Here is a 27551-nt window from a genome sequence, read left to right as displayed (position 1 = left end):
TTTTGGTCTGAGTAATACAAGTACTGTACTACAGAATTGTTCAGAACATAGCATAGAAAGAAAAAATGCACAAATAATGTGATGCTGAGAAAGGGAGTGCTTTACCACAATCTGACAAAAAGTATCCAAACAGATTGGCCAAGAAATCATTATTTTTTTCCGCTAGACAATACTATAGTGCACTTACTTATTAGCAGTAGTAGTGGCAGCCGTAGCCCTCTTTTGCGATTTTCTTGATCCACTCACTGGCAGTAAGTTGCTGGTTGGACTGACTACTGGATTCCGACGGCTGATAGTGCTGCGTTTCCTTTTGCCCTGGGACTCTGGAGACTTACCATCAGACAATGGTTCAGGTGAGCCGGAGCTCAGTCTGTGGACTTGGAAGAGGTGCTGGCTACTCAGATTCGGTACTAAGATGATCCTGCTCAGTTGCTAAATGGTGACAAGTACAAAGAAATGAAACTGAGGGACTTGAGACAAAATCTTCACTAGCAGTATCCTGAGCCAAGATACCATTAGGTGTAAAAATCCACATAGTTTTGAGAGCAATAGAGAATTGTGAAACACAGAACTATGAGAGAGTGTGAGTGTGTGTGAGATGCACGAAGACTCAAACATGGTGCATGGAACCTCTAGCCTTTATTGCACCAGTACTCTGCCATAGCCTGCCCTTGCTCCCAAAATATGTAAAGGAGTGAGTACCAAATTGCCAGTTCCCAGACTTAAAAATCAAATAAAAAATTGTGCAAATACTATGTTCATTGTTTGTACGATAGGTGTGACCCCTGCAGAGGTGTGGCCAGAAAGAGCAAAACTTCCCTATTTTTAGTACTTGTTTGGCATTTCACTGACCAGTTACAAACTACTACGCTATCTAATTCAACCAATAGCCGCACATGCTTATTTAAGGTTTAATATGAGTTATTGACATTAAAGTACATTCACAAAGTGGGATATGTTTCCAATCACTGAATGTCCCACATACGCTTAAAAGTGGAATCACACGCCATTTGTCTCTGAGCCAAGCAGTTTCTGTCATCAGTACTTTTCTCTTTTCCGCAGTTCAAATATGAATAGCAAAATATCCTCGTTTGCAAATGTTTTGCACATAATTATAGTTGTACCATATTTGCCCCATAATTCATCATCTGCTGAATAATCTGACAATTTTAACTAAAAAATGGTTTGTAGCTCACCGGGATCAAAAATTACTGATAAAATGTGACTTATGTTGCTGCAAAGTGGATGGCCCTTTGCAAAGGTTGACTGGTCACCTTTCTCATAGCTGCATTTGTATGTTACACTGGTACTAACGAGGCAAAATCTTTGCTGAGACTGGAGGTATGTGTAAAAATGCCAAAATTCACTGAAAGTAACTTATTCCTTAAATTATTATTTGTTCCCCTAAATTAAGAATTTTGACCAAAACTAAAGTCATGTGTTTTTCACATGTATTATAAAAACACATGTAATGTATGTCACAGAACATATCCAATCTATTTTTTCATGTCAGCTGATTTCATTGCTGTTTTAGTAGTAGTAATTCGCCCCCCCCCCCCCTTCCCGGACGAAGTCACTGTCCTGTCATGCCTGTGAAATAAGACCAATTAAGTACGGAATGGCAAGTTTCACTGTTGTCTAAGCTGCATGCCAATACATTTAGTTCACAGCAGCACCAACCCACATGGCTGGGCTTCACCTTTGAGGCTTTTGGATACAACACAAGGGTGGGCAAAGGGACTAAAGTGATGAGCTCAAGAAAAAGGCCAGATACCAAGGAACAGGAAAAAGTGGCTGAATGCCAGCACGGGCCCACTTTCCTTTGCAGTGTAGGGTGTTGCAGTGACGAACAGCCTACAATAACACCAGTATCTGTGGGGGGCTGCTTGCATTCTTGGGTCTGTGCTGAGCACCCCAGCTGCTCAGAGGCCCCAGCTGACGTGGTGTTACGTACTGGAGTCTGTCACCAGGCAATGTCGGGCCTAGACAGGCTGAAAGACATGAAACCTATTGAGTGCAGTGTATTGAAGGGTGAGTGATGTCTGTGTGAGTGCAGGGTGAGCAGTGTGCCTGTGTGAGTCCAGGGTGAGTGATGTCTGTGTGAGTATAGGGTGAGCTGTGTGCCTGGGTGAGTGATGTCTGTGTGAGCGCAGGGTCAGCAGTGTGCCTATGTGAGTGATGTCTGTGACAGTGCAGGGTCGGTGATGTCTGTGTGAGCGCAGGGTGAGCAGTGTGCCTGTGTGAGTCCAGGGTGAGTGATGTCTGTGTGAGTATAGGGTGAGCAGTGTGCCTGTGTGAGTCCTGGTTGAGTGAGGTCTGTGTGAGCGCAGGGTCAGCAGTGTGCCTGTGTGAGTGATGTCTGTGACAGTGCATGGTCGGTGATGTCTGTGTGAGCGCAGGGTGAGCAGTGTGCCTGTGTGAGTCCAGGGTGAGTGATGTCTGTGACAGTGCAGGGTTGGTGATGTTTGTGTAAGCGCAGGGTGAGCAGTGTGCCTGTGTGAGTCCTGGGTGAGTGATGCCTGTGTGAGCGCAGGGTCAGCAGTGTGCCTGTGTGAGTCCAGGGTGAGTGATGTCTGTGACAGTGCAGGGTTGGTGATGTCTGTGTAAGAGCAGGGTGAGCAGTGTGCCTGTGTGAGTCCAGGGTGAGTGATGTCTGTGACAGTGCAGGGTTGGTGATGTCTGTGTAAGTGCAGGGTGAGCAGTGTGCCTGTGTGAGTCCAGGGTGAGTGATGTCTGTGTGAGTATAGGGTGAGCAGTGTGCCTGTGTGAGTCCAGGGTGAGTGATGTCTGTGACAGAGCAGGGTTGGTGATGTCTGTGTAAGCACAGGGTGAGCAGTGTGCCTGTGTGAGTCCAGGGTGAGTGATGTCTGTGTGAGTGCAGGTTGAGCAGTGTGCCTGTGTGAGTCCAGAGTGAGTGATGTGGATGGGTGAATGCTGGCTTAGTGATGTGTCAGGGAAGGGTGAGTAATGGGTCTATGAGTGCAGGGTGACTGTGCCTATACGAATGCAGGGAGAGAGATGTATCTGTGCAAGTGCAAAGAGACTTGTCTGGCTACTCCCAGAGATGTATTGGCCAAGATACCTCTTTCTCAAATGTGCTTAAGAATGCACCATTTGCCCACTCTTTTTTCAAAATGTTCTCGTGGGAGAACCCCCGAATCCCCCATAGGTGGTTGGGCCTCGCTCGCTGTGCGCGCTCGTCACAGTGCAGTATTTACGCCGCACCACTTTCAAATGTCACCAGCCGCCCCTGCCTTTTAAATGAAAATACACTATGAAAATTACAGTGTAGGCATAAGGTGATCACATATCATTTCACACACTAACAAATCTCAATACACAATGTAATACAGCAATGTCTAGCACCATCCCCTAAATGAATATTAAAAAAAAACTTTTGACCTAATGTCAGATGTGTCAGTGCGAATCTAGTGAAACTGAAAACATTGACAGTCTTAACTATCACAGTAGTTTAAGGAAGAAAGTCTTGAACATTTCCAAAAGGCTTTCTCAGAGTTCTTAAAGAACACTACAGCACGTCAACACAGAGCATTATATAGGTGTCCAATCTGCGGCTGGGCTGCGCCGCGCCGGGCCCGAGAAGAGACCTGCACCTGGTGTGCCCAGAGAACCAAAGGTGTGTGCGGAGCTGCGGCTGTGTGAGGTGACCTGGGGCCGCGATGTATACACTCACTGCACTGACTGCATGCCAAGAACAACAGTGCGGGACGCTGCTCACAAATGGACAGTGCCAAGAATGACAGAACAGAAGGTAGCGCTAGCAACCCCAGCCTATGCGTTAAAAACACATGAATGTCCAATTTCGCACAACAATCTCCAAAATCTTTTCCCATCTTCCTACCTCGCAGATATTTCATTCGCCCCTTGAAAGCCTTGTAATCGGCCGTCTGATTAATTCCCCACGTCCTTATGAGGTTAGATTTCTCACGTCCGTGCTCATAAAACTAAATCTACTTTGTAAGCCTTATTCAGATAATTAGAAAAGTATCACATTTAAGCAAGCATATTGAGCCACAATGCCCGTGAATAGCCGAATTTAGAGACAGGCCTGCAAACACTAGTCCGCTGTGACATTTACACAATTCCAATCTAATAATTACAGGAACACGGCGTGAAAGGGCCCTTTGTTATCGGGAGTTATTCAAAGTGCGGAATTAAGACAGAACATACGTGGGCACAATTTAAACAAAATGCGACGAGGAGAGGGCTTTCACGCACTATAAATAAAAAAAATTAAAAAGCAGCACTGGCAGCAGAGGTGAGGGCGAGGCTGCTGAGCCGAGGCTCATGCTGCACTCCAGACTCCACTCAGTCACAACTTGTAAACCCCACACCCCCACCACTTTCAAATGTCACCAGGCGCCCCTGGCAATGCAGTGTAACAGCCCTTGCCCCTACTTACAAGTTAACCGAGCGTCAGAGCGTGCTGCTGCCTGCAGCCCTTCAGTCTTCAAGCCGGCAACAGACACGGGGCGAGGAGTCAGACGACGAGGTCAGGTCAGCCAGCAAATCAACCAGAGCACTGGCTACAGGCAGCTGAGGTGAGAACTAAATAATTCCTGGAGCCTCAGGGGTGCTGCGCCACACAAAGAGTTCAAAAGGGCAGAGGCAGGGGGGCGAGTGGCCACTGACGTCACCTTATGCTGTGACTATCGGATCATTGGCGGCTCACAGACAGGTAACTGGAGAGGCGCCAGGTCAAGTGCAGGGCCATTAGGACACACAGCACCTCTCGCACTTTTTTTCGCGCGCTAATGGCCTGCCAATCTCCCTCTCAGGAGGTAGAGGGGAAATTTGTTTGACCCCTCGTCCCCCCCACCCTTGTCCCCTGTGTCCCCCCCACTGCAAAATCTGGGGGGGGATATGTCCCCCGCGTCCCCCACAGTTCCTACGCCCATGCCTGACCAGGAATACGGCGTGTATTTCTTCGTCCTAGCGCTTCCGCGGTACCAATTCCTGCGAGGAGATGCGATAACAGCAAGCATGCTGGGAGAGGTGGTTTAAACCAAGAGCACGTTGCCAAGGCAACCGAACTCTCGAATCGCGGTTCACTATGTCGCCGCCTATTAATCCTACTTCCACTGCAATGGACTCAGTATAAATTGCGGGGTGGAAACGCTTGAAAACACCCACTTGCTCAGTGGAAAACGGGCAATTATGGGGCATATAATAATTTCCCATGTCGGTCCACAGCTATCTCGCAGTGAAACCCAAGTAGTTATGTCATATACTGTGTGCCCAGAGCGATAGCCTGCCTCCTATAGAGCGGCAACCTCTCAAGTTACAAAAAATGCTTTGGTTCAAATAAATTTGCTCGCAATGATATTAACTCCGGCTTACACTATCTGTTTGAATCTCGTGAACCTCTATCAATAGCAGCCTAACTTTACCTGCATATCTTGTGGTCAAACGAGGGAAGCATACCGCAGAGACTCTAAGAATTTAGTTTTTAAAAATCTCAGAAATTTCATTCAAACCATTAACCGCTGTGTCAAACTTCATGATGAGCATAGCTTCACGCTGTGACAACCGTAACTCACTGTTCCCTCCCCTTGGGTCAGCTTCAATTTTGGAAATAACTGTCCACTTAAGATCACCAATTAAGTGTTTTTAGACTTCCAATGATTAACCAAGGGGGCGTTTTCGACATTCCTTTTGATCCTTGATTTATGCTGTGTGGTTCTTTGACGGATCTCCTGAGTTGTTTTGCCTATATATAATTTAGGACATGGACAGAGGATGCAATAGACTACCCCCTTTGATTTACAGTTATTGAAAGTGTCATGCTTCAAATGGACTCCCTCTGCTCCAGTAAGCAACTTTTCATGCAGAGTGTCTCCAGTGTGTTGGAATTTCTGTGATCAATCAATCAATCAAGGGTTATATAGCGCTGCTACTCACCCATGAGGGTCTCGAAGAGCTGGGGGGAGGTGGAGGGGAGGCAGGAGGGGCTGCTGATCCATCTGGGCGCAGGGGTTCAGTCGAAGAGCCAGGTCTTGAGATCCTTACTGAACTGGGTTAGCAACAGGGATTCCCTGAGGTGGAGCAGCAGGGTGGTCCAGGTCTTCACAGTGAGGTAGGAGAAGGATCTTCCTCCAGCTCTGGTCTTGTGGATCCGTGGGACGGTGGCAAGTGCCAGTTGAGTGGAGCAAAGGTGTCTTGCGCATTCCTGGAATGAGAGGGAGCGGTTCAGGTATTCTGGTCCTGCAATGGAGTGCTTTGTAGGCATGTGTGAGGAGCTTGAAGGTGATTCTTTTGTTGACCAGTGTAGTTCTCGAAGGTGTTTGGCGATGTGGCTGCAGCGGGGGATTTTCAGGACCAGTCTGGCTGTGGCGTTTTGAACGCTGTGTAGTTTCCTGAGGAGTTTTTCGGGCCAGCATTGAGTGTGTTGCTGTAGTAGAGTCTGCTGGTGATGAGTACGTGGATAACCATCTTTCTGGATGCGCTGGGGAATGCCTTTCGAAGTAGGTGGAGCATGTGGAAGCATGATGAGGATACGGCGTTGGCCTGGCAGTTCATTGTGAGCGAGGAGTCCAGTATGATGCCGAGGTTACGTGTGTGGCCTGTTGGGGGGTGGTGGTTCCCAATGGTGGTTCCCACCAGGAGTCATCCCAAGCTGAGGGGGTGGGTCCCAAAATGAGTACTTCGGTCTTCTCCGAGTTGAGCTTGAGGCAACTATCTTTCATCCAGGCGGCAGCTGCCTTCATCCTGCTGTTGAAGGTTCGTTGGTAAGGAAGAGGATCAGCTGGGTGCCATTGGCATAGGAGACTATGTTGAATCTGTGGTTCCAGGTGATGGCAGCGAGCGGGCCATGTAGACGTTGAAGAGGGGGGGATCAGGGAGGAGCGGTGGGGCACTGTGCAGCTGATATCTGTAGGTTCTGAGAGCAACGGAGGTAGTCTGACTCGCTGTGCTCTGCCAGTGACGGAGTGCATCCAGTCCAGGGCCTTGTCGCAGATGCCGGAGATGTAGAGTCTCGTGATTGGGGTGCGGTGGGAGACTGTATCAAAGGCGGCCGAGAGATCCAGCAGGATGAGGGCTGCGGTTTCGCCCCACTTAAGGGGGAGCGGATGTCATCGGTGGCAGCGAGGAGTGCAGTCTCGGTGCTGTGGTTGTTTCGGAAGCCGGATTTGAAGATGTCCAGGACGTGGTTCACTTAGATGAACCTAGATAGTTGGGCATTGATGGACTTCTCGATGTCCTTGGCTGGGAAGGAGGGCAGGGAGATGGGTCTGAAGTTCTTGAGGTCTATCTTGTCGGTAGATGTCGGTAAATGACTTCTTCAGCAGGGGTATGATCTTGGCTTGTTTCCAGACATCTGGAAAGTTGGCTGTCTCGATGGAGCAGTCTGGGTGGCAAGAGGAGCTGGAGTGCAGAGATGGGTGAGGGGTCCCTAGAATCCCAGAGGCAGGCCCTACTACATAAAAACTCAGTTGCTGTGAAAATTGCTTTCATGAGCACTGGTGGGGCAATTCATTTTATAGTGTTAACGTCTTTTGGCCATTGAGCGTAACCCTTGAATGCATTCTTCTTGTGCTCTACACCACAAGTGCGTTTTTTCCTGGGAGAACTGTGCACATTGTTCGCAGTTCTTACTGTGAGTTGAAAACTGAATGTTATTTTGACTACACTTCACTTTTTTTTATTAAGATGTGGTATAGAGATAGATATTTATTCTGCAGAAACTGAAATTACCATAGGATTTCCATCCACCTTTTGCATATTAAAAGAAAACTTAAGCCTAATGACTGTAGATATATAATCTCAATTCACATGAAGACAGTAACATATAGTCTGAAAATGGCTCCCTAAGTGGGTTTCTGGTCAATAAAAAAGCTAACAAGATATTTTATTGAGTCCCGGCACTAGATTATAGGGTGATGCGCAGTATCTGAATCTACAATAGCCTAAAACTGAAACAAGAATTGGCAAAGCAAATAAGTCTTAGTTCAAAAAGACACCCATCAAGGCCAGGGGGCTCAAATGCTGGCTCTTGCTATGGGTTCGCTTCTAAAGAAAACCCATTACAAGATGGCTTCTGATGCAAACTCATGCATCTTGACGCATCTCCACTTGTGTACCATGACATTTGTGTTTGTATGCATCATGACGCATAGCAGCCTTTTATAATTTACTGTTCTAACATGGTGGACCGCTATGTTAGAATTGTAAATTACAATGTGGGAAGATTCAAAATTAAATGCAAGTGATATGTGAAAAAGAAAGGGAGTGCCCAGCAGCACTCAGGCCCCTCATAAAAGAAATAAATAGTTTACATTTTTTTGCCAGGGCCAGTGGGATGAGCAGATGGACAAGGGGGGGCTGGGTGGCGGTTTGTGAAGAGTGTATGAACATGGAGGGGGAGGTAAGGAGGACAAATTGAGAGAGAGGGATCACTTTTAAGGCTCCAGGTATGTGAGTGACATATTATTTCAATGGACAAGGTATGGCTTACTGTGCCCATAAGGGCCATTTAGCATACTATTCTGGCTGTATGGCAGGATGCTGCTAGAGAGATGTTATGTGTGTAATCTCAGATGCATAGGCACTGCTTCTGCTTTGATTGTTATGACTAGCTGTTGTGGAGTATCTGAATGTGTGGTTGTGCGTGTGTGTGTGTGAAGCAGCTGGCAAAGGGGAGAGTTACACTTGGGAGAGGAGCTAACATTCTACAGGACTCGCAGTAATTTGCAGATGTTGCCTGGCAATGTCATTAAACACCCGACAGAAAGTAAGCCATGTAGTCCTCCGCAGGCTTAATTTAAGACTCACCACTTGCATTTACATGACAAGCACCTATCCTTTACTGAAGACTGCAAGTATGTCCAGCAGGACAGTAGCCAGAACATAAATGACAAACTGCTGAAAGAGAGAGGAGGGATCACAGGCACTCATGTGGAGTATTCAGTACCAAAGAAAGAGTCCTATCAGAACACAGTGAACTTGTAATGCTCTTGGGTGTGACGAACACAAAAATACAGAAAGAAGACATTTACTCAAGAGCAGACAGCTGAGATGGACAACAAAACATCCAATTGTGAGCTTGAGGCTGACCCAGATTGCTTGTTAAGTATAGTTTATGTCTTGGAAACAACATATCTGACTACAGATAGCTAAAGCTCTCTGTAGCTGAAATCTACAAATGTACTATAGGTTAATAGCCCAAGTAATCCATTTCAATTTAAGTTCTAAAGGTTAAGAAGCTATAATTAGCCAAATCACCATAAGAATAATTTGTTTCAACTTGTTTTGTGTGGAAAACTTGCCCCGCTGTTAATAGATGTGAAATTGATGTATTGCTTTTGCCAGGAAATATTTTTTTGTAGCTAGATTTCAGTGGTTATCTTTTCTTTCAGTGTGCCATTCTCTCTCCAGCATTTAAAGTGAGAGAGTTTTCAGTCACTGATGTGGTTCCATTCTCTATATCTTTGAGGTGGACAACTGAAGCAGATGAAGCTGAAGGGTAAGTTACCAAAATGTTCGGAAATAATTTTGAGATGTTTTTGCTTTATTTGTTTTGGGGGCTCTGTTCTGCTACTGTTTTCCATTTGTTCAGTTAACAAAGTTTTACCAGTTTGCCGAATGATCATATTAATTGTAAACTTATCTTGCAATGATATGTTACATTAAAGTACCTAATCATAAACCCATTGCTTTCCAAATGCTACCTAATGTGTAATGCAGGGACTTGAAATCTTTTTTGACTGTACACATATTTTGTACAGAAGTATTTTGAAATGTAATTCTTTCGTTTTTTCCCCTTAGATGTCAGGAATAGCTTCAGATTTAGATCACGCCTCAACTAGCATGGATTCTGCTGTTTAGATGAAGCTTTATTTATTTATTTTAACTTTTTTATTAGAATTTTCCATGTTAATACAAAAACATCAAACACAATTGAACATTGCTGCATATTCAGGTACAGTGACATATTCAATAACACATCGACTAAGATGCCCCAATCAACCCTCACTGGGTGGGGGGCCGTGACCCACATATCAACTTCAAGTACTACACTTTACAGTTTTCAGTAAGTCCGGCCTGGCCTCCTAGGTCCATCTTGACTCCGTATGCCAATCCCTACCCCATGAGAGGAAAGACCGCATTTTGTTCCCGTACTCACTCGTATCTAAGGGGTCGTCATTGCCAACTAAGGGAACAGCCATTGGTGGGCATCATTCATCTCACCCACGTCCCCCAGCCACTCCACTATTTAGCCTCATATTTCCAGTTCTCATTCATCTCACCAGTCAGCATTCTTCTCAGCCTACATTCCTCTGCCGTAGATCACTCGCTCAGGTCCAACAACCATTTGTACCTTGGAGGGGATGTGGGACTTAACCAGTGTATGGCTATGTGTCTCTGGGCCAATATCAGCCCCATCACTGCAAATCTGTGTCTCATTTTCTCCTGTTTTTGGGAGCAGTAAAAGCCCGAGCAGGAAAGGGTGCACCGTGCTTTTTCAACTTGTTGCCTGTGATCTCCCTGAGTGTCCGCACCACTCCAACCGAGTAATCTACAACTTTCGGCAGCTCCATGTCATACAGAGAAAATGGACTGGGGACCCATTACATCTAGAACATGCATCTGCACCATCCACGAAAATACTATGAACTGTTTTGGTGTGAGGTACGATCGGCTCAGGTAATAAAGATGCATGGGTTTAAAGCGTGCCTTACTTCACGTGGGCATAGGCGCACTTCAATTCGGCATCTGTGAGAGGGCATTTCAGGCTTGCTGACCAGCCATTGCGGGCAAGTCCCATTTCAATGTATTTATCAGCCTTGAGTGCCACTTTTAGTCGGGAAATGGGATGACTGGATCCAGTATGATGCTAAGTGTACGGTATCCCTCCTGTTCCTCCAGAAGGGTCAACCAGATCCCCCGGGCCGAGCAAGAAAGCTTGGCATACTGCAGAAACTGTCACGGTGCTACCTGGAAAAGGGTGGTCGCCTCCCTCATAGTAACTAAGTTGCCTTTCAAGTTCAGGTCCCCCACTGTTTGTCTGACGCCCTCCAGCCACAGGGTCATATCAATCAGTGACTGTACTTGTTAGAAAGGCTTCAGCCAACAAAGCGGGAGAAGCCGAGCATATGGTGCTTTTTGTAATATTTATTTCACCGTCTGTTCCCAGACTTGTTTCACATGTTTCACAATGTGTGGACAGTACACTGGCACTCCAGTGCCGCACCCCAGTAGCCTGGGAGATGCCTGTCCTCTACCAAACCTGCCAGCAGGCGTTTTTCTCTATTGGTTTCATCTGCGCACCTAAATGCTGGTATTGCAGGAGTCCTGCCATATAATACAACTGCAGATCTAGGAGCCACGGTACGCCCTGTTCAGGTTTCAATTTCATATTGGCTAGTTTGACCTTGCTCCTCCTGCCCACCCAAATCAAGGACTCCAGAAGGATATTGAGATCCATGAACATGGCCCTCGGCAGATCACAGAAAGAATTCTACATCGTGTACAGACATCAAAAATCACCCTACCCATCGCTGTTACAAGGAGTGTATTCAAGAACCGAATGGAGATTCGTAAACCATTGATCACCCTCCCCATATCAAGGTCATATTGGGGTCCCGCTCCATGTCCAATTTGCATACCCAGGTCCTGGAATTTCCCCATCTCCAAGGGCAGACCTAGCTCAGGAAGCTCAACCCCCGAATGCCCCACCAGACGTACAAACAGGAAAATCACTTCCTTGTGCCAATTGATGCGCAGGCCGGATGCTATATGAAAGTCCTCCAACACTTCCTACATTACTGGTATCGAGTCCCCTGGCCTGCACATGTAGAGGAGACTGTCATCAGCATACATCGAAATAGTATGCACTGTAGTCTCGATGTGAACACCCCACTCACCCAGGTCCTGCCGTAGGCATGCCTCTAGGGGTTTCATTGCCAGGAGCGGTGACAGAGGGCATCCTTGTCTTGTACCCCTCCCCATAGAGAAAACTTTGGACACCACCCTTAACGTCCAAACTCATGCAGCTGGCTTGGCGTAATGAAGGCACGTCCGAGACAAGAAGTCTGATTCCACTCCCATACACCTCAGCACCTCCCACAGGTACTCCCATCCCATGGTGTCAAACGCTTTCTCAATGTCCAGTGCCGCTATCGCTGCTTCCACTTCCATCCCCTGAATCGAGTGCATCTTGTGGGACAGGTGTTGAGGATTCATGAGTACCCTTCCCCGGCCTGAACCCACATTGATCATCCTCCACCAGATTCGACACAATAATAATAATAATAATGAAATTTATAAAGCGCATAGTTACGCCATCTCGACGTGTCCCCGCGCTGTAGTGAGAGAGGAGGGGGCAGCCCAGCCTGCGTTACACGGCAGCTGCGGATTAACTAGCGAATAAATGGGTTTTATGCCCCTTTCTGAACTTAGCTTCAGAAGTCTCCATCCGGAGTTTTAGCAGGAGTTTATTCCAGTTCTGAGCTGCCAGGACACGGAACGATCTGCACCCCCTTTCTGACTTTCTTTACCCTCGGTACTGTTAACAGACCGGTCCCACTTGATCTCAAGGACCTCCCTGGTACATAGCTAGTAACAAGATCCCTCAGGTAGGCGGGACCAGATCCCTTGGTAATGCGATGGCAAGTGCAAAGTGCTTTAAACATGACTCTTTTTCTTACTGGGAGCCAGTGCAGGGTGTTGATGGCTCTTTTAGAGGCAGCCCTCCTTGACTGCATGAGAACAAGTCGTGCAGCAGCATTCTGCATAACCTGCAGTCTACTAAAACATTTAGTAGTGGCACCCAGATAGAGTATGTTGCCATAATCCATACGAGATGTTATAAGGGCATGTACCAGCGTCTTTCGTTCCTCTATTGGCAGGAGATCCATTGTTTTGTGTAGGCTTTTTAGGACTCCAAAACATTTCCCTACTACGCGCCTGGTGTGCACTTCATAGGAAAGAGTGGGGTCGAGCCATACCCCCAGGTTTTTCGCCTGGGTACATGGTATAGGTGTCGGGCCCAGACTACAAGGCCACCACGCCGACCTCCAACCCGCCGGATCACCCCCTACCACAAGCACCTCAGTTTTATTGCCATTTAGTTTCAGGCAGTTTTTAGCCATCCAGGAGGCAAGCTCCTGCATGCATGCCCTGAAATTAGAGGCTGCCACGTCAGGTGCCCGAGACAGGGAGATCACCAGCTGGGTGTCGTCAGCGTAGGAGACTACCTCCACACCAAAACCCTGGGCTATTTCCGCCCGCGGTGTTACGTACAGGTTGAACAGGGTAGGGCTCAGTGCAGAGCCCTGAGGCACACCCTTCTCAAGTTTAAAATCCTTGGAGTAGTGTGCTCCCTGTCTAACCTGAAAGCTGCGTTCAGTCAGGAAGGACTTCAGCCATTTCAGGGCCAGGCCCGAGACACCGCCCTTGTTCAGGCACTGTAGCAAGGTGTAATGGGCTACAGTGTCGAAGGCGGTCCTCAGATCTAGCATAATTAGGGCCATAGTATGTCCTGCATCGGCCCCCTTCCTGATGGACTCCATGGCACGCAGTAGTGCGGTCTCCGTGGGGTAACCAGCGCGAAAGCCCTATTGAGACGGATGTAGGAGACTGGAGTCTTCAATATAAGTCATGAGCTGTTGGTTTACCACCTTCTCAGCTACATTAGCTAGGTATGGCAAAAGCGAGATAGGCCTGAAATTCTCCAGTATGTCCTGGCTGATGTTAGGCTTTTTCTGGATGGGTAAAACAACAGCTCTTTTCCAGCTCGCTGGCACCGTATGTGATGTAAGCGAGACTTCCGGAACATGCCTAATGTAAGGTTCAAGTATCACCATACTCTCGCCCAACAGTTTAGGTGAGGCGGGATCTCTCGGAGAGCCAGACTTAATGCTGAGATATATTTTACTGAGCATCTCCGCAGGAGGGATGGTAAAATTGCTCAGTGTCTGACCCGTCACAGCTTTATCCGCTATCTCCTCGAATTCCAAACCCCTCCTAACCGTCCCAGAAAAGGATGAGTAGATTTTCTCCACTTTTCCCGAGAAATAGCTCGCAACCCGGTTACAAAACTCCACCGAGCCTTCTGTTGGGGTGGCCCTGGTTGAAATGGAGGAAACCTCCTTATAGACTTGAAAGAGCTCTTTAGTCGAGTTCTCTGCTGTCCCAATTCTTGCCTGGTAATAAGTGGCTTTAGCCCGTCTAATAAGACCATAGTATTTTTTCTGTGCCACCTTATACTTTGATCTATCTTGACATAGGAGTTCCTTTCTCCACTGCCTTTCCAAGCGCTTGCATTCAGCTCTTGCATCATGTAGAGCGGAGGTAAACCAGGGTGCTGATTTATGAACCCTCCCCGTCGATTTACTAGGGAGTTGCGGGGCCACCTTATTAAGAGCATTAGCTATCCGCCTTTCTAGATTAAGGCCGGCAGTTTCGCTATCTGAGCCCCCTGGTGGCCCTCCCAGAGTCAATGCCTTGTTAAAGTCCTCTCGCACGAACTGTTTCCATTTCCTGCGTTGATGTTTGCAGGTAGCTTTTTCCTGCATTCCCATCTCTGGTACTCTCACTACAAAAGGGACCAGGAAGTGATCAGACCAAGGGATAAGGATGGGAGTGGTTACTTCTATATTTTCCCAGCTGGCAAACACAGGATCGAGTAAGTGCCCATGCTGGTGAGTAGGGGCATTTGGTTTAAGGCTCAATTGAAATGCCCTAAGATCCTGGCACAATGTGTCGTAGCTTTGTGGCTAGTATCTTGGAAAGTATCTTCGTATCCACGTTCAGCATGGAGTGTAGCTGATGAGACCCTGGGTCTCCCTTGTCTTTATCCGGCTTAGGCATCAGTATAATGAGCGCTTCTCACATACACACTGGCAAAGTACCTCGGCGGCTAGCCTCTAAGAGCGTCTCCAGTAACTTGGGGCCCAGTAAACCGGAATATGTCCGATAGCATTGACCCCCGCATTTTACTAGGTGCAACAACTCAGAAGTCTGCACTGAGCTCCTGTTCCCCTCATTTCCCCCCTACAGACCCTCCTGCTGCACTGTAGTAATCTAGGGCAGCACTACACAGTCAAGAAAGGCCCATACCTTTTGGCTTGTGTCGGCTGTTGGTGCCTCGTATACACCCACCAAGTGGACCCTAAATAGAGAGTTAATGCCTGTCTGTTCAGCCAACGCTGTTCCGTCTGCCCGAATTACGGATAGGATCCGGGGGGGGGGAGGTGGTCTTTCTGGCTTATGCAGCCACACCAGCTGTTTCCCAGATTTATCTCCTGCCTGGTGTAGCCATGGTCGATAATCTCTCCTTGTATAACAGTCCAATGTGTCCCATATATTCACCATGTAGCGCTGTGCTGCCGTCCGTGCCCCGCCTTCTGCTCCCTGCCTTCCCGCTTGGCGCTGCAGGCTGGTTACTTCCGCCTTCCCTTGTAGTAAGTCCCCTTCCAACCTCCTTCTAGTGCCGCAGGCCAGAGATAGGCTTTCTTCCCTCCCCACCACTTTTAAGACGCCACACTCTTAACCTCTCAACCGGGTAGAGTTCCACTTGTTACCAAAATTCCTCTGCAGAACTGTCTGGAGATCCGCAAGTTTGCGATTGCAAAAAAGGCTGATGGCATGTAAAAAAACTATTTTGCGAGTCACTGGCTCGCAAAATAGCTTTAGCGACTCCCGCTTTTAAGAATGGGCGTCCCTTCCTAATAGCGAGTCACCATGCCATGTACAATTGTTTTGCGACTGCATGTGTGGCCGCAAAACACTCGCTGTTTACCATCTACTTCATGTAGGTAGTAAACCACTCCACTCGCAAATGTGAAATGGGTCCCCAGGGGACACCTTCCCCTTTGTGAGTATGTTAGAAAATATTTTTAAGAGCAGGCAGTGGTCCCAGAGGCCACTACCTGCACATAAACACTTGAAAAAACGGGCTGCATTTAAAAAAAAGACTGCTTTATTTAAAAGCAGACCAAGACATGGTGGTCTGCTGAACCCAGCAGGCCACCATCCCTGGGAGTGCTAGCCATTCCTTATGGGGTCGCAAATTGTGCCTGCCTCATTAATATTCATGAGGCATGCAATTTGTGACTTCATTAGGAAACGCAAACCGTGTCTGAGACACTGTTATACATCCCAATTTGCGAGTCGCAAATTGCGAGTCACAAATGTAACGCAATTTGCAGGCCGCAAATTGGTGGGTCGTACATTTGGCTCCTAATACCTTGCTAGGACACTACACCGGAACTAAGCGTCAGGGCCTCCACTCCGTCCCAGGGGCTACCGGCCTGAGGGTCCGGAATGTCCTCAACCAGCACTGAGCCACTGTCTTTAAATGTCGACCAATGTGACTGCTTCCAACAGTGCTCTTGCTTCCACTTTGTCCGTCTGTTGTCTTTCCACATCCAGTGTGTTATCCTGCCTAACCCCCACTCAGGTGTTCAAACGCGAAACTCTCCTGCCGCTGCCGCTGCATCTCCGAGAGCTGAGCGATCAATTGGGGGTGTCTCCTATGCCTGGCACTGGGATTCTGCTGTTCTCTCGAATGTCCAGTCAGTCCCATGACACCTCTGGCATCACAAACTTCAATTTTACAGGGTATAATAACATATATTTTAACCCCATGGCTCTCATAGATGTCTTGCTCCCCCAAAGATTTTCCGCATCTGCTTTACATGCTGTGTGTAATCTTGAAAGATCCAAATGATGCAGTCCTCGAAGGAGGGATCTCGCTGCCGGTGAACTGTCTGTAATATAACATCTCTGTCCTTGTAGCTGAGGATCTTGGCGATTATTGTTCTTGGTGGCCCCCCTGATGGTAGAAGCGGCACCAGGGCTCTGTGGGCAAGCTACACCACAAAGACATTCGACTAGTTGGCGCCTGATATTGTTTTCTGTAGTTATTTTATTTATTTCTGTATTTATTTATTTTTTAACTCTTTATTGATGACTGCAATAAGGGTTCACATTCACAGTATTATATGCATACTTATTAGTCATGTTTTTCTTTTTTGTGGTAACATATACATTTGTTTTCTGTAGTTATTGATCTAGAAATAGTTCTGGGGCTGTTTCCTCTGAACCCTCAGGAAAGCCCACAAACTGTAAATTGCAGAGCCAGGAGTGACTTTATGCATCCTCCACTCACAATTTGAGCTGCTGTGTTTCGGTCATCAGGTGGCAAGTGTGGACTTCAGGGTGCTCACTTCCTCCTGGCGCCTTGCAACCTGCTGTCAAGGATCTCTAGACCACCTTACACAAGTCGACTTTCAACGGGTTCACGTTCATAGATACTGAGTCTACTTTGGCCTGTATGTTGGCACTGTTGGCCTTGATAGCTGCCAAAATCTGTACTCCCGTGGGGCCTGGTGGGTCATCCGGCCCCCTCCATGCTCCTTGCTAGTGGGCCGCCCCCAGTGGCCATGGCCGTCTGTTGATTGATCTTTTTCTGCTGGGCTCCCTGCTTCACTCTGTCTTTACCCATCCCTGGGCCGGATTGGGGGTCTCAGTGCACCACACCCGATAAAGTGGTCCCCTGGGGTTATGTTACGCACCTCTACGTTGGACAGATACCAGTTGCGTGCTGTCCTCGCAGTGCCACCAACCAGCGCTCTCAGCAGCCCCAGCAGTAGGGGTACCCCAGGTCCACTGCGCCAGCTAGATATCTGGCACACCAAGGTCACCCCACTCTCTCCAGACATCTGGGCCGTATGGGATCGTAGCACTGTCTTGAACAATGGGGACTGGAGACCCACTGCCCGACCAGCAAGCCCTTTCACTAGTAGCTGGGGCCTTAATACGCAGTTCACTGCCCAAGCTGCCAAGGCACAGGCCAATTCTTTATACCACAGATGCGGCCCCCTGCTGCCACCTTGTCATCCTGAGGGGCCGTGGCCTGATCACTGCCAACACTCAAGCGTGGTTCCAGGCGCTCACCCCTCTGCCTCCCTCCAACACCCTCAATGTGTACAGGCCATCACTGCTGTGTCCACCCCTCCCCATGACCAGGAGAGAGGTTAGTCAGGTCTCTGTTGCAGGTGGTGTTGAGGCAGGCCACCCAGTCCACTCAATGGGCCCACTGTCACCGCAGCATCTGCAGCAGTGCTCCTTATTTTCTGCAGTCCTCCTCTCACTGCTATGCCAAACCAGGCCCCATGGTAAAGCTTTTGGGATTTTGGGATTTTTAGAGTTGGTGGTTGTTCCTTGTGTACTTCTGATACGCAGTGGTGCTCAGTTACGAGGGTTTATCTTTTTTTTTCTTCATAAAATCTAGTGATTTCAAGATTAGCGTCAAAGGTTCTTGGACAGGTGTCAGGCATAACACCTTTCACAAATTCAGACAGTTGTCTAGTATTAGAACAAAAAAAAATCTGGATACGATAAGTACATTTTCTGCTTAAACTAGTGAGTGGGGTAAAGCTGCCAGCCATGCGAGACAACTCTGGATTCTTCTATTGCCGTTCAAGTGAGGTTGTCCTGTGTTGAACTGTTACTCTAGTCTTAATGTTTATTTTGTTTAAGATTTAAAGTTTAAACATTTGATTTCTTGGTTTTATTTACTGCTGGACGTCTAGTGATGTTTTCTTGGCTTATTTAAAGTGCTGTCATTTTTCCCTAATTTAGACCCTAAACCTACTGGCTTCTGTCTGACAAGATCAACAAAAACATGTTCGTCCTTTTGTATTTCTGTGTGTGAACACATGAGCCCTCTGTTAAGAATGTATGAATTACATTTACGGACACATTTATGCTAAAGATATGATAAGGTTCTTTGCTCAGAAGAGAAAATACCAGTTGTTATGAAGAAACAAAGAACTTCCTCAAAAAGCTTAATTTAAATGGTCATTCTGGTTGCAATTAATGCAGGCCAGTGGGTTCTTTGATGTCAGTGTGCCGTGTAACACTCTGGTGTTTAGGATCATCGCACGACTCCTCCTTGGCTTACCAGGATTGTGACCAGCTGTACACCAAGGCGATCCTGGACTACGAAACCAAACTGACGCGGACAGACCGAAGGTGCGTAAGTCATGCTACCTATGAAAGTCAAGAGTGCATACCTGCTCCTGTTCTTAAGGCTGATCCTGTGACAGATCCTCCTCCCTTTCGAAGTCCTCAGGGAACTTTAAGAAAAAATACAGCATGAAAAGAAAGCAGGAATTCTCCTCGTTTCTCCACTCTTGACAGCAGGAGTTGCGTGGACATCAAGCTGACTCTTAATTCCAATCTCCTACCGAGGAACTGATCCCCCAACTTATCCCAGTGCAACCTAAACTGGTGGGCTCATTGGACACGTTGCAGCAGAGAGAGGCTTTCAAAGAAGCCATGCTGTGAATATTTGGCACCCTTCTGGCTCCATCTGGCACGCTTTTGGGCATCACAGATCCAAGAAGACCTCCAGCTGGATCACAGTCAGTGGATCCGTCCTCAAAGCATTCTGTGCTTGACCCATTATGGGCCTTTTGAGCCCACTGGTGGGTCTTCCCCGAGTCCAGGGCTGATATCTAACCTGACTTCAATCTGATTCCAAGATCCATGCCAGTTCCTGCCATGTCAGTGCAGGCTCTGGCAGGCAGACACAAAAGAGGACCGGATTATTTTGAGTGGCTCCAAAATAAAGCCAACTCAACCTAAATTGAAAGTGTGCCGAACACCAACCCTGTTGCAACCGTTTTAACCTAATTCCTACGCAGCGAGGACACGACCCCTAGAGGTGAGTCTCCCACAAGCTCTCCACAACTTGTTTGGATCATACTCTAGTCAAAGCCAGCATAACCTTGAAGATGACCTCAGAGATGATGGTGATACCGATATTATGACAACAGAAATGTAGACATGGATTTTCGGGAGGCCAGCCGATGGGGCACCTCCCATGACACTGAATTGAGTTACTTCTGGACCCTCCTAAGAAGAATCAGCTACTTTTGCTGTTGTCATCCTGCTTGCAGTTACATGTTTGGATCTACAGCTACTATCGGTTGCGATCGAGACTCATCTGCTGTCTGAAGTTCAGCAGTATGGACAGGCATCTATGGAACTGTTAATCCCTGTGAGCAAAGCTTTGACTGAGACATTAAAGGGCACCCAGAGCAAATGTGGCTCTAGCAAACTGCTATATGGGCAAATGGCTAGATGCCACGGACCTACCCTGCCTTGCTTATTCAACTTTCTTCGCCAGAAAGCCTGGTTGTTCAGGTTTATACAAGCAGGTTGTACATGAATTTGTTTCCTCCAGCTACCCTGGGCTGGAAATTGAAACGTATCCAAGCATAGGGAAAAAGGATGTTTTAAATGCCAATCTCGCCTTTTGTTCTGTCTGTGCCAGCTACCTATTAAGAAACTTCTGTTATGCATTATGAGAAATGGCCGGTTAGATTTTGCTAACTGACTGTCAATTTTGACCCTTTTGAGGCTCACTGCTCCTGCAACAGCCCCCCCAGTTCATTTGAGGCCTAAATAGATCTTTAGATCTGCAAGATATGTAATTCCGTATACAATGAGTCAATGCAAATTCCTGATGTTTGTGGTCGGAACAATCCCTACCAGTCCTAAGTACTTAGTTTGGCCTCAAATCAGCCCGGCAAAATTCTCAAAGTGCATGGCTGTCATTGCAGCACATCTTAGGAACCAAATGATGCTAGTCTGTCTGTTTCTAGATCACTGACTCATCAAGGCATCAACATCTCAACAACCTCACCAACATTTCCAAATGACACCGACTGCTCTAAATAGCCTAGGGTTGCATATAAATCACGAAAAATCAGCATCATCCATGGTGCAGTGTCTTCACGGTCTAGGAGCGATTCTGGATACCATGAAAGTAAAAGTGTATCCTTCAGAGGAGAGACTGTTATCTATTTGAAATGCCATAAACTTTTAAAAGACACCAATCCAACTGTGAGCAAGGTGTCATCTTCATGCCTGTCTCCATATGTGGCCAGTACAGAACGGCTGGAAAACCAGTGGAGTCATTATTTGGACAATTTGGAGGACATGATCACACTTTTCTGATAATGAAGCCCACTATTTCAAATGGTGGTATAAAAAAGTATCTCCTCCATGAAATTGCGTTTTATCATGAGATTCCACCCCAGACAGGAGCGGCAGATGCCTTCCTTATAGGTTGGGGTGCGCACACAAATCACCTTTAAATTCAGGTAGTGTAGGCCTCAAAAGTAATGAGATACAACATCAATTTGTTGCAGCTAAGGGGCTGATCAATTGGCTCTGAAGGATTTCTGTTCCTTCTTCCGGTCGGACGTCCTACTTGTGCAGATTGACAACAGCTATGTACTTTCTGAACAAACCAGGAGGAACGAGGTCCAGGGCATTGCGCTGAAAGCCCTACCCAGCTGGAATTGGTTGCCGGCCAGAACTTGAGGATCACTGCAGCCAATCGCCCAGGGATCCAGAACATTCGAGAGACTCACTAAGCACATTAATTCACGAAACCTGCGATTGGGTCCTCAACTACTCTGTCCTTTATGTCTTCTGCGACTGGGGTTTTGGCGATGGATCTCTATGCCACTGCTCACAATACAAATGACCAGACTTCCCTTCAAGGTTGTACCAAGCAGGGACAAAGGGGAAAGCCCTGTGGAGAGACTGGTATGACAAATTTCTCCCCTTCGGCTCGGTCTACGGCTGGGAGTACCGACGGACTGAGCGGGGCCTCATTCACCGAGCAGTTGCCGGGGTAGGTGAGGCGTACTCCCACACAAAGCTGGGAAAGAAGATTATACTTGTACCAACTTGGAATTGATCACACTTTGGTGTATACCAGGTTCTGGTAGGGTGGTGTATAACCACTGCTGTATATCTTTCTCATTTTAATGTTTTTGATGATTTTTTTACACTCATTGTATCACTATTGCAGTAGACATATCACTCTTTAGGTCCTGACGAAAGCCGGGCATTGTTTCCTACACAGCTGAAACATGTTGACCATCCTATTGCCATAATATAGTTATATTTTCAAACTATCAGGTTCTGCTTTTAATCCTGACACTAGGACAATCCTAATTAAACATAATTTTTGTCCTCGTAGTCATTTTTAATTTTCACATTTACTTTGCACTGCACACTGTCAGCACCACTTCTTGAGATTGCACTCGGCTGAGTTAATCATTGGTTTTAAATCCAGTGCAGTACAGTCTCCCGATGTGGGTCGACTGCACAGATTTACTACTACCAATTCCCAGATGATGATGCTCTGCCAGTTGGGTGGGCTGATGGGATTTTCTTCTCAGCCAGGTGCGACTTAACTCGTGATTGCTTGGTGTTCTTCTCCTTCTGGTTATCAGCATAGTTTACGTCGGTTTGACCGGTAGTCTACCTGTGTGTTCTTGTATATGTATAATTTGGGGTGTGGAGATTACAAGGTCGGTAAAAATTGTCCACAAGAACCTCTTTTGAAAAATTGTGTTTTTATGACAAATTTCTCTACACTGTTTACTTTTAATACTCCAAATTTCAGCATTAATCATCAAACTGTCTTACTCTAGAGACAGAATGATTTTAATTGGTTCCTAGTGGGTCTATCAGTGATGGGGTTCACAGACCTTCTGCACATCTAGTCCAATTTGTAGACCGCACAGGTGCGTCCCGAAAAGTGCCCTAAAGCTAGCGGTGAGCAGAATGTCTGGTAAGTAACAGAGTGGAAAAATCCAAGCAAGAATATTTAGTTAAAAAAAGAAAGTTCTTAAGGTTCTTTCCACAGATGGATTCAGAAGCGACCAAACAAACTGAGAGGAACGTAGTTCCAGAGTTTGAATGTTAGATAAGCAAATAATCTGTCCTCTCTTCTAGTTTTACAAACCCTGGGGACTTGCAGAAATTTATATTTGTTAGATCTAAGGGTTCTGACTTGAAAATAGGGTTTAAGTCTGTTCCTAAAATACAGAGGTCCTTTCCTATCAAAGGCTCAGTTAGCAAAGATTAATACCTTGAATTGATTGCACTTGATCACAGACAGCCAGTGTAATTGTCTTAAATAAGCTGTAACTGACTGCCGAAAAGGAATTTTCTAAATCAGTTGAGCGGCTGCTTTTTGAATAATCGAGAGACGTTGGATCAAATTAGACGGAAGGCCCAAGCAAAAACCTTTGACTATTGGCTATGACTATGGTCTAAAAGTTACCATAGTATGAATTCAATGGTCTTTCAAGTGTATTCTGGGACTAGATGTAGCATTCCTTTTATACATTTAAGTTCAACAAAGAAAAGCAATGGCCATAATTTGAGGTTCAAAGGAAAGATTAGTATAACATTTAATGCCCAAATTTCTTGCTGTCAAGGTGGGAGTGGGGTAAGAACCAAGCTCAACTGGCCACCATCTGCTGGAATCTGGAGAGCACTTTGTCCCCCAAAAAGTTTGTTTTTTCAGAGTTTAATTTGAGACAATTATTGTCCATCCACTCAACTGTTTCTTTTAGACACTGCTTAAATGAATTCATGTATCAAAAGGGGAGCAAAGAGGGAAAAGTACACCAGGGTGCCCTCCACTCTAATCAAAATACAAAGCCCTAGTTATATACCACACAGCTATGTCAGCACTATGGGGTAATGTCAAACTATTACTTCTTTAACTTTGTGAGACAGGGATTGATATCTAATCATATAACCACAGGGCTTTGTATTGAGTCCCGCCCTCTATGATATACATATTTGGAGTCTTTGGATGGCCTCATTGAATCTTGGGGCTTAACAAGTAATTTCATATGCTGATGACACTCAACTTTCCTGTCTTTTCAGGGGAATAACAAGGAAGCGTTGACCTCATTTAAGCAATAATTAATAATTATTAATTTTTATTTTTTTATTTGTTTATCAAATAGACACAGAGATTTTGCTGTAGATGTGAATGGCTGAACTCAGGAGGCTGCAATGCAGACCGGAACATCTCCTCAAGCTCAGCGGGCAGATACTAAATCCCACCCTACTATCCTTGAGTTTGGCAGCCTGGCTCCTGACCTCATTCAATACGGACACTTGAGAGGTGTGGTGCCGCGGCCAGGGCGACTGACGCTGGAATCTGGGGATCACGGTTCGATCCCCGGCTCCAGCGGCAGGTTAACCCAGCACCATGTGACTCTGGGCAATAGCTTGCTTAATCTTCCCGACGGCCCCCAGCGCCTAGAGACCCTTACAGGTGATTGTCGCGCTTTACAAATGTGGATGATGATGATGAGGTCTTCCACAGGATTGTATGGACATTCTAAGAGTAGCTAAATGTCTATATGTAAGAGCTTCCTACTCCTTCAGATGGAAGAGATTCTGTATTTGGTGTTCTAACAAAAACTTTGTTCTGACCACCGGCTTACAAGCTTGACCACCATCTTTGCTTCATTTGGCTAATTGTGGCTTACAGTTGTCTTTTTATTAAAGTTAATTTGGCAACTATTACTACCTATAGAAAATGTCCTTCACAACCTCTTGTTTCAAGATTTTTGTGGTTATAGACTTCTGGAAGCCATTAAAAAGCTTTTCCCTCAGTATGCAAGCCATCTACCCCCTGAATTGAAAAATGTAGTGTCACTTCTTATGAGTTCACCGTTTTTACCAATCAAAGGAAAGCTTCTTTCTTTGTGGCTAGTACATCAACAGGCAGGGTTACTGAGATGTAGGCTTTCTGTTACAATCAACTGTATACAGTATTTCATAGCAACAGGGTAGTCATGACGAGTCATCTGAAATTTTTACCTAAAGTAGTTTTGGATCTTCCGGTAAACCAGACCATTACCATACCAATGTTTTTTCAAAACCCTTTTAGTCCAATAGGAAATCTCTCCACACATTGTAAGTGAGAAGTGTTAGGAAATTCCAACTTGACAAAACAAAAGATATTTGTAAGTGTGAACAATTGTTTTTAAATTATGGCCCTTTATTCACATGGTTTACCACGTCTAAGCAGTCTCTGTTCAGACGGATAGTTTCTTGTATTCTGTTATTCTATCAGCGAGCAAACAAAACCTTAACTGGTAAACCAACAGCTCACTCTACCAGAGGTAAATCTGCTACAACTGCTTGATTAGGAAACAGTCCCATTCCAGAAATCTGCAAGGCAGCTACATGTAGATCTGATCCCACTTTTACAAGACACTAATATATCGATTCATATTCTAGGCCAGGCACCCAAGAAAGTCAAGTCTACTTAAGGAATCGCTTTGCCTAATTATTTCTGTACATCCTTTTTCTCCTCTTCCACTGACTTTTTTTAGGGATGGATTTGCACCTTTATGCAATGCTTATGATTATCTGTTGAGCGCCCCTGAAGGAAAAGGAAAGGGTCCCTACCTGTAATTCCAGTTCTCTTTCATGGATTCCTCATTGAAATCACAAGCAACCACCACTCGTCCCCGTCGGAAGGAACAAAGGTAGCTTATAGGCTATCTAGATAAGTATCCTTTGCCACTCTCATTAAAAAAATAACTGAGCTATCTGAAGATACTTGAGGTCCGTGAGCCCCTTAAATGTGCAATGACAGTTTTCATCGTGCCATAATTGCCTCCTATTAGTCCACAGTGTCCTGTTTTCTTCAACCCCATTTCCATTGGAAAAGGTTACTGAGTGAGGATTTTAAAAAAGGAAGAATTCCTTTTTCATCTCTAATATTAAGTTGGCCTTTTCATAACTAAATTAATGGAATTGGCGAATATAGCCTTCTTTTCAAGGCGGCAAAAATACTTAAGGTTATATGTGAAAATTTGACCTGCCTGCAGTGTAGTGAAAATGGAACACAAAGGAAGAAATATTTTATTAAATAAGTGCTCAATGATCCTTGGAGCACTACTCAGTGCTTATGATTTCAATGGAGATTTATTTTAAGGCGATCTTGGTTTACAGGTAAGAAACTTTGTGTTTTTACCGATTCAGATAATTTGAGACTGCAGAAACCCATTGTACAACTGGCTTACTTAACTTTAGTGTCAGTTGTTCTTTCTTGTTATCGTTGAGTCAAATGTACTTTACCCTCCTTGTGAGGCAATAAGTGTCTGGGTCCTCCTTTTTCTGGGACCATGGTTGGATAATCTAGATGGGCTACTGTATTGAATCTTCTTTATTGCACATCGGTTATAAATACACAAGTGGTGATGAGATTATATCTACTGAAATTGTCAATGCACAATGCTGTCTTGAATATGTTCATTATGCCTAACCTGTTAAGAAAAAGATTTAAAGAAAAATACACAAGTGATTCTCAGTTTAACAGTTCGCTTGAACCTTGAATTCATAAATTGTGGAGAATAGCTTAGTAAATTTTTAATTTCTGTCTAATTTTATTTGTACGACCATCTAGGACTACTTTTGGGTCACATAGCATACAATAATGTAGACATGTTTAAAATATAGTGAACAATTCATCCAAAATCTGGAATGTTTAATACTGCTTTTTCTGATTAGACCATGTGTCTTGTGAAAAGTTTGTAACTACAAGACTATGTTAAAGTTTGCTTGTAGCCTAAGAAACATTTCATCTATTTGATTTCACTCTTCGTTGTTTGATTTGATTTTTACCAGAACCTTTCAGTGGTGCTCTAGGCATGCTCACAATTCCCATATATCACTAAAAAAACTTATGAGAACATGTTTTATTCACATATAGGGTCTGTGAAGTTTTCAGTAAAAATCATGCTGTTCCATTTTCCAAAGTCCTGACTTTCTATAGAAAAGGTTCCTTTCTGCTGGAAGCTTTCTATTCGGATCCTGCTACACTTCCTTATCCAGAGGCAAAAATAGGTAAGTGTGGAAAGTTTATTAACCACTGTCAGTATGGCATATGTGCTGGAAAACAAATATATTACTTCCTTAACTACCTGTTTTTCATAGTGTTACACTTAAGTACTTATAGTGTTACCAATTAGCCTATTGTGAATGATCTATAATTTAGGTCACGCACGCTGATTAAACTGTACTTTTCAATGCAGTTTCTACACATTGTGAGTTATTTTCTTGGTCTGATATATGACCGAAATATTTTAATTTTGTTATACTGCCGGAATAGTTTAATTGTGGTTTCCCTTTACGGTTTATAACAATTGTTAGTGAACAATGTCTCTCCCTCTACACTTATAGAATTTCAGCTCCTGCCATACGATAGCTTAATTAACCTTTGTACAGCTTAAGCCTGCGTATTAAGCCATTTGGAGGCTCTGGAAGTGTGCAGCTCAGCCTCTACCCATAACTCTTCCAACTTCCCATTAGCCTCTCCCCCTTAACATCAAAAAGCTCCAGGATCTCCAAGCCTCCTCCTCCATCTAAAGTTACGTGAAGCCCTGCTTGAAGTGCATTTTTTCCAAACACCTCATTTTTTAGGTTGAGCCTGGCGGCACACATGCACTGTCTGCAAGACATACAGTATTCACTAAAAGGGCTTTGATCCCGCCTCCTGCTTACTATAAATTGACTCCAGCATAACTTTTCTTGACTGCCTCCTGATGGGTCGTGCACCTGATACATCACTTACATTTGTAGTTGAGGAGTACCTCTCAACTATAGAATAATTGCCCTTAATTAGTGGCTGTCTGCTTTTATGCAAGTACTATTTCTTCTATCCCTCTGCTCTAGGG

At 45.6% G+C, this 27551-nt stretch overlaps 1 protein-coding gene across 1 annotated transcript in view; it reads left to right on the top strand.

Annotated features, from left to right (window-relative positions):
• Nucleotides 1–27551, top strand: part of HSPH1 (heat shock protein family H (Hsp110) member 1) — a 735818-nt gene that overhangs the window by 247967 nt on the left and 460300 nt on the right. The window contains exons 9-10 of the mRNA XM_078656001.1: nt 9378–9484; nt 26588–26721. Coding sequence (XP_078512127.1) covers nt 9378–9484; nt 26588–26721 — 241 coding nt within the window. The remainder of the gene's footprint in view (nt 1–9377; nt 9485–26587; nt 26722–27551) is intronic.

The sequence above is a fragment of the Lissotriton helveticus genome, chromosome 8 (assembly GCF_964261635.1).
Source record: "Lissotriton helveticus chromosome 8, aLisHel1.1, whole genome shotgun sequence".
Lineage (NCBI taxonomy): Eukaryota > Metazoa > Chordata > Amphibia > Caudata > Salamandridae > Lissotriton > Lissotriton helveticus.
Note: the sequence above shows the minus strand (reverse complement) of the source record. Positions and strands in the feature narration are given on the sequence as shown.